This window comes from Hyalella azteca, unplaced genomic scaffold, assembly GCF_000764305.2.
Source record: "Hyalella azteca isolate HAZT.00-mixed unplaced genomic scaffold, Hazt_2.0.2 contig6940, whole genome shotgun sequence".
Taxonomy (NCBI): Eukaryota; Metazoa; Arthropoda; class Malacostraca; order Amphipoda; family Hyalellidae; genus Hyalella; species Hyalella azteca.
Window position 1 is genome coordinate 49,039 of NW_025937079.1, and position 7,445 is coordinate 56,483.

The 7,445-nt window shown below is 33.9% G+C and overlaps 2 protein-coding genes across 5 annotated transcripts in view; one reads left to right on the plus strand and one right to left on the minus strand.

Moving 5' to 3' along the window:
• Positions 1-3,772, plus strand: part of LOC108664563 — a 6,178-nt gene extending 2,406 nt beyond the window's left edge. For 3 of the 4 annotated variants that reach the window (XM_018151175.2, XM_018151177.2, XM_018151176.2), the window contains exons 2-4: positions 984-1,059; positions 1,874-2,047; positions 2,368-3,772. In XM_018151175.2, the coding sequence (XP_018006664.1) occupies positions 997-1,059; positions 1,874-2,047; positions 2,368-2,382 (252 nt within the window). In that variant the 5' untranslated portion in view covers positions 984-996 and the 3' untranslated portion in view covers positions 2,383-3,772. Of the gene's footprint in view, positions 1-263; positions 714-983; positions 1,060-1,873; positions 2,048-2,367 lie in introns of those variants that run through there. The other variant, XM_018151178.2, reaches the window with a different exon arrangement.
• Positions 3,435-7,445, minus strand: LOC108664562 (prefoldin subunit 2-like). Its single transcript, XM_018151174.2, has 3 exons — positions 7,229-7,445; positions 5,113-5,236; positions 3,435-4,632 (listed from the first exon to the last, which is right to left on the minus strand). The coding sequence occupies exons 1-3, from the start codon at positions 7,369-7,371 to the stop codon at positions 4,459-4,461; spliced, it is 441 nt and encodes a 146-aa protein (XP_018006663.1). The 5' UTR covers positions 7,372-7,445; the 3' UTR covers positions 3,435-4,458.

Below are 7,445 nucleotides of genomic sequence, written 5' to 3' on the forward strand. Positions count from 1 at the left end.
GGTTAAGCCTACACAGAGATGAGCAGACATGTATATAACAGACCATCAAGTCAGTGATCACATATTTCTGCATCTCCATCAGATAAAATTGAAAAATTGTTACCTGCCTAAGCCTCAGATTCAGTTGATGATGTTACATTAAACAGCAATTTAGGTGTATCATGGGACACTTTCACCTATGACACCCAAGCTGCCACTACTATTTTGAAACCTAAATATGAGAATTATGGATATTGGTTAGCTATGCATTTTGTAACGTTTGAGTTGTGGAAAAAGCTTCAAATCTTTTTAAATTTTATCAGACATTTTAATTAGATTCTATTCATTGTCTAAGTAGTTTAAATTGAAAGGCAATGACTTGAGACAATATGATGTCATGTGTGCCATTGATGGTGAGAAGTAAGCTAGTATTTTATTTAAGAATTATGATTAGTAGGCAATAATCTTAGACATTGTAATTTTTTTGAAATTTCATTGCTATATTTTAAATTACCCAATACTTGTTCTGCTATATCTTAACCTAATATCTATTGACAGTAGCTCTACTAATTAGACATTCCCATACAATAATTGATCATAGTTTCTTTTTTCATAGAAAATGAGCACTTTCTTCTGGCAACATTGGTGATTCCTCACAAAGCCTACTGAAGAAAAATCATGGCACTGAAGAAAAAATAATTGTTTACCCCAGCATCCTTCTGATTCATTTATAGGTCAATATTCCCCTCTCTCAACAGAAGCTTGGTCTTGTCTACAGTTTTGATACCCAAAGTTGTGGGTGACAAATGGGAAAAATGTAATGAAATGAGCAATACCATGTCTGTCCATCTCAGGCATGTTTTCCAATGTGTGTGTGTAAGCTAGAGATGGTGTAAAATTTAGAGTTCATCTTCATGATTGTAAAAAAAGATGTACAATTTCAAAGGAGACAATGAAAACTACTGTGTGGGATGTCTATGTAACTGTCTGTAAAATGTTTTCAGATAACGGAGTGCAATGGGTATTTGTAACTCCTGCTTTGGAAGCTCGTCTACAGACCTGACTGATGAAGTTTCTGCTGTATGTATCAATAGGTGAATTAATGTTGTCTTGGTAGTAATAACCTTGCAGTATTTTGCAGTAAAATCTAAACTAGTAAACTCTTCATGGAAATCTCCACAGCATTCATTTAATTATGGATATTTTTCTCAACAACCAAACCCTTCTGCCATCTCAATTAAATTTTAAAATTATCTTCATGACAACCCAATAATAAAAGTTAATTTTTAGTTGATAATTGTTATTGGTCTTATAAGCATGACATACTCGCTTTTCTTTTATAATGTTTGATCCCTCTGATACCAAAGAATCATTTAATTTTTGAAGCCTGATGGCTTTTGCTCATTTTCTTTCCATCAAATATTTCTAGAGTCTAGTGATGTGTTGAATAAGGACTTTCAACATTATGTTGAATAATTGACTTTAGTTTTGATAGATTGAAATTTATAGAATTGATGTATGGTATAGGTAGAACTTTAGCAGGAAGGACCATCTGAAGTTATTTGAGTTAATCAAAACTAATAATATAATGTTTAATCATTACTATCATCAAAATGTATCATTGTCATTATGCATGTTATCATTTAAAAAACATGCATTTTGAACTGGAAATTTGTGATCAATGACACACTGTTGCCCTGTTATTTCAAGGCACAGCTTCAACTATTATTGATATTACTAATTTGTTTCAATGGGTTTCTCATAGTCCAAAAGTTTGAGTTTAAATAAATAGTACCGTATCTCAAAACTAAATCTGGAACAATCCTGCTTTGTATAATTTTTTTACTTTTTTTCACATGGTTCCAGTTGAATTAAAATTTTGTTTCATTTTCAGACAGAAATGCGAGCAAAGCAACTAGCTGCTGCTGAGAAGAGGGCTCAGGAGAATGCCAGCAGAGGTATAGGCAATCAAGCCAAAGTCCAGCAGTGGCAGAAACACCAAGAAAATCTTGAAAAGCAGGAGAAAGCAGCAGCAGCTGCAGCAGGGGACAGAGATAATCCTTTGAAGGTGAGTGAGCATACCTTGGCTTGATTTTAACTGCCCCAGACAATTTTTCAAGAAGAAAAAATACATTAACATCAAATATTCTGCCAAAATTGTTACAGAAATGTCAGGATACCTCTTTTCTTAATTTCAAGAATCACAAATTTAAGTCTTGTGGTTAGTTTTGCGAGTATTTGTCTTCTAAAGAAAGTAAAACTTTACCAATGCCTTGTCAATTATTATGCATGTTGTTCAAAATGCAGCTTTGCACAGAAGTTTTTCTATTTTTTCTGCTATTGCATTTAGAATGATTTGCAAATATGCTGATATTTTCATGTTTTCAGTGGCAAGTGAACTGACCTGGCGACCTCTAGATTTAGAAGCCTCCTTGAGGAAAACCTCCTCCGTCTTTTGTATCTGGATCTGATTTCAAAGCTAAGCTCTTCAGGCGTCTGCACCTAATTTAATGGAGAATTGAGGGAGAGATTCAAATTAAGCCTTTGGATCTGAGGAAGCATTCTCTCATTCTTGACTCAATGTTAGATGATTTGCATTAACGCTTGCCAACTTTATTGGAGAACCTTTGCTGAAGGCACATAATGTTAATTTAAACTTTCATATCCTTTTAGTTTCGGTAGAAGTACCTTCCTTTCTAATCATGGGTACATCTGATATCATGTATGGCCAGTTTTGATGTTAGAAGTTGGGGAGATATCAAAGTGAATTCTTTTTTTATTTATTCTGCTCTTAAGAGAGGTTTGCGCTAATCCCATATCAAGTTGTTCATTTTGTAACACGAGTGCCAAGATGGTATCTAATTTTTTATTTTTTGTCGAGCGGGTTTGGTCAAAATGTACTAAGGCTAAGTTTCAAACCGGCAACTAAATTTAAATTATTGATCCTGTAATTTATATGCCGAGACGCAGCTGATTGTTCAGCGCTTGTTCATTTTGTGATTCCACGAGTCATTACTCCTAGTCAGAAATAGCCGTTCTTAAGGTAGATTTTGTAAACTATTTTAACTACTGTGAGACGCAGCTACAAGTCTCGAGTATACACGAGTTGTTAACAGATTACAAAATATTTCAACGTAGTATAATTATCTTTAATTCTTTACGTCTCACAAAAATGAATATCAATTCATTGCTTACTAAATTAATTGAATCTCTTAAGTTATCTATTCATCTGTAAACATTAACTTCATATTTGAAAAGTATATAGTGTTAGGCATAACAAGCCATCTTCCCGCTTGTGTCTATGTCAGTCTTTGCATATTATGTTACCTAGATGATTTGAGCTCTTGCAAGGCTGTTCAAGCCACGCATAACGATGCCTGTGTGCACTGATGCCCTCCCGTGTTATCGCCAATCTCGCTGAATTGAAGGCCAACAAAAAACGCTCTTTGCAGCAATTCGCTTTCGACGTTTATTTATCCACAATGCTCGCAGCACTGTCAAAAGATGGACACGTTTGCTATTTCATTCCGTAAAGTTCCTCGGATAATCTGCTGAAGTAGATAGCTGACTGATGTAAAATATCGTCTTTAATCACTTATAGAGAACGTTTCCCACCCCCAGGCTTCTTTACTTTACCTTTAAGACACTGCAATTCAAAGCATAAATTATTTGTTGCATTATTCATCTAATGTAATCTATTTTTAGATCTTTAACATGCTGAGCTCAAAGGCTTCAAGGGATGTAAGACTTGCAAATAAATTATACATGAACTAATTAAATCTCAAACCTTGAAGTGATTTTTAGTTACTGCCCATGAACACATGTGAAGGGAAGAGAGATATCAACCCGTAAAGATGATATCTCTCGACCAGTTCAAGTTATGAGTATACAATGTAAGGTCGCGTCGCATTCACTAGCATTGCACGCATGTGTGATGACCGTTTTTTCTCATAGATCCAACAAGGCTGCCACAGGCTCAGATAAGGAAATTAGCTCCATTGACATTGAAAATAATATTCGGCCAGAACTTTAAGCAGTAAACGAATTAACCAGAGGATAGAAGCAGTCAACTTGCTACAAATTAAGAGGCTGAGTATGGAATTCGCGAGCAATGCGACGCTCGACGGCAAAAAAATAATAGAAAAGACATTAACAAGGAATCAGTTGAGCTCAGACGACGTACATGGTTCATTACATGAAAGAGATAATTCTGATGTCAATTTCTACTTAGCCGTTAAACAAAAGGCGCTCAAGAATAACAGAAATACAAATAATTAATAAAACTTGATTTATAATGTGAACAGGTGATCTCATGCCGATACGAGTTTCTTACTTCCGAGATCTTGATTAATTATATTGGTAGCAAATAAGTTAGAAAATCAACTAAACGTTCGCAAAATTAGAACTAATTGAAGCGTTACAGTTATTGTGAAATTGATTGCTTAAAATAACGTTGATATTAACTAAATAATGAAGAACTTATGATTTATTGGCAACAAGAACGCCGCCTGATGATGTAGCTTTCTCCGTGTCTGGCGCCTGTGGGGGAGGTTCTTGGCCACGCACTCTGATGCCATGCTTCTCGCGGTACTCGTTGATCTCTTTACCTTTCTTCACCAGGAGCTCATTCATGTTCTCCAACAACTTAGTCAGCTGAAAGTAATTACCAATCTTATTAAATTTCAAACGTATATGTAAGCTGTGGGGTAATTGCAACGAATTCCTTTCAAAAACTCCTAGTGTGTTTTTGTTACAAATCTCTGCAAAAATTCATGAGGCTATACAGTATATACATTCACAAGCCCAGCATATCACAGATTCACAGATAAGATATGAAATCAGAGTATAAGTGCATGCATTATGGTAGTCACATGTAGTGACAAAGTCAAATTCTTTAAGCAGGAACTCAGAGGAGAATAAATTAAGTTACCAATCAGAAAGTTGTAATCTACTGCTTGCATGACTTTTTAGGGTAAGATAGAAGAAGTTAAATTGTTAACACAAATAACCCTTTAATAAGTTAGTGGAATTTCAACATGGAGAATGTCGGTTTGCATTTGTGAATTCATGGGCCTAAGAGGGAACAAAATGAACAAACTAGCATGAATTACTTGATACGTAACATAATGTCACCTGATCTCTATTGTTGGAAAGAGCAGGTATGACCTCAGCCACAGTTCTCTCTACAAGTACTCCTCCCACCATCCGGAAGCACCTTCTATCACCCGATACTTCTGACAGCGTCTCCAAAACCACCCTGAAAAAAAAAGTATTTGGTTAGATGTCAAATGGACTAAGTGAACACAAAGAAATTCTATGAGACATTAAATTCTCACATTAGATCTTAAAATATATGTCCTAAACTCAAATCAATTTCACATAAGCTGAATTTCCAAAATATAGATATAATCTTTTCAGTCAGTCACACATGATTTTTTAGAAATATACCTATATACAGTACATAGCAGGTCTCTAAAAAAAAAACAATGTAAAGTGCAAAAAAAAAAAACAATTTCAAATGGCATAAAAGATTTTCCTACAAACAAGTATAATTCAATCAACAAAGAAATTATTTCTAGTCATTATTTTTTTTATTGAAAATCAGATAGCCAAGAGCTGTGCAACTTATATATTTGTCATTGACAATATGAAATTTGGCAATTATCACACATAAAATTTTTCCAAACTTCTAAATTATCAACAGCAGAGAAAAAATGAAAAAACATCAGTCATATTTCCGACTTTCTAAAATCCCAAGTAGTCGTTAGCCACTTAGCCAGTATTGTCCGGCTTGTTCCTGATATGGGCTCCAAGTATCCAGCACTGTTCACACCAACAACCACAAACCTTTAAATTGATGAATACAACCAAGTTCAGAAAGATAGGGGAAATAAAATCCTCAAGCTGAATGGCAGTTGTTGCAAAATGTTACTTATTTTAAATCAATTCTTTAGTGCTAACTCAGCAAAATTTCTTACATTTATTTCAAACAGAATAAGAATTGACACAAACTTCCCAGTTTGCACTACTAGCTTTGGTGTGCATTTGGGAAGAATGCAGACCTAAGTTTAAATGGAAATATCAATTGTAAATAAGTAATACTATTTTGATTCTTGACATTGGTTTATTTTTACCATACAACATATACATATATTTTTGTGTTAATACACTTGCTACTTTTGTCTTGTCTGCAATGTTTTAGAGACCACATAGCATGAAAAAATTCAAATGCCTAGTGAAAAACTGCAATTAGCAATGCATGAAAACCTTGAAAACAAAAATAAAATAATCAGTTACTTTTGTGGGTTAAATAGTTCTACATTGTAGGAAGCGCCACTGTGTAAAAATTTAGTGACTTGCAGGGGAAATGGAAACTTTGCCTAGTTCATAAATTGTATGTTAGGTCAATATAGATAAATCAAAGCTCCATGAAAAAAAAAACAACATTAAAGGGTGAAAAATTGTAAAAATGCTTACATTTAAATTTCTGTACAGCTGTGCAGTCTCCAATGCAATCATGTTTATATATAACCCAGCACAGCTGCTAACATACATCCATTGATGAACAGCATCACAAATGATTTTGGTACAGATATTGTTTGAGTAATTTTGGTGCCCTATGCAGATGAGGAAAAAGTCAATGCATATTTAATCCCATTCATGCAGCACTGCCACTGATTTTGAGTGGCAATGATAATGCAGTTAGTAAATAATGTGCAAAATTAATTTGATAGTACAGATTGTATCTCTCTATATATATATATATATAGATACACAAGTTTTGGTCAATAGCCAGACAGGATTGGTTATATTACTGGACATTGGTTAGAAATCCAGACAAAATGATATTTGGATATGCACTCAGCAATTAGTTTGTACTTAAAAACTGAACCCAATAATAAATGAACTACAGTACCTACAGGACAATTATAAAAAGGCCAATCTTGTTAGGTTAGGGTTGGGTGCATTCCCATGCATGCAGCACTGCCAATGACTCAGAAAGGTAATGATAATAAATGTTAGTAAATAATTTTAAACATAAATTTGCTAGTACAGATTGTATTATATAAACATTTACTCAAGTTAAAAAAAGTTGCAAAAGAAGTGAAAATAAATACAAAAGAATATTTCATTTCTTTATGCATTTATGCAGCACTGATTGAATAATTTATTTAAGCCATGCAATTTAAAGCTTCTGATAAAACTAAGGAAATGAATTATAGCCAAATTATAACAACACCTTTCTTACTTGTGTTCATTCAAATCTTGTTCTAGTTCAGTAATTTTAGAGATCAATGAGCGCTGTTCATTGCGCAGCTGCTGAAAAGTTTGGATTATTTCTTGCTGTTCAGATTGGCTTTGATGGCTACCTTTTGTCTTTTTCTCAGACATTCTAAATTTTAGAAAATTTCTTCTTTCTAAAAAAAGTGAGCAGCTTCTCTGAAAAGAAAATTATTATGAAGTAG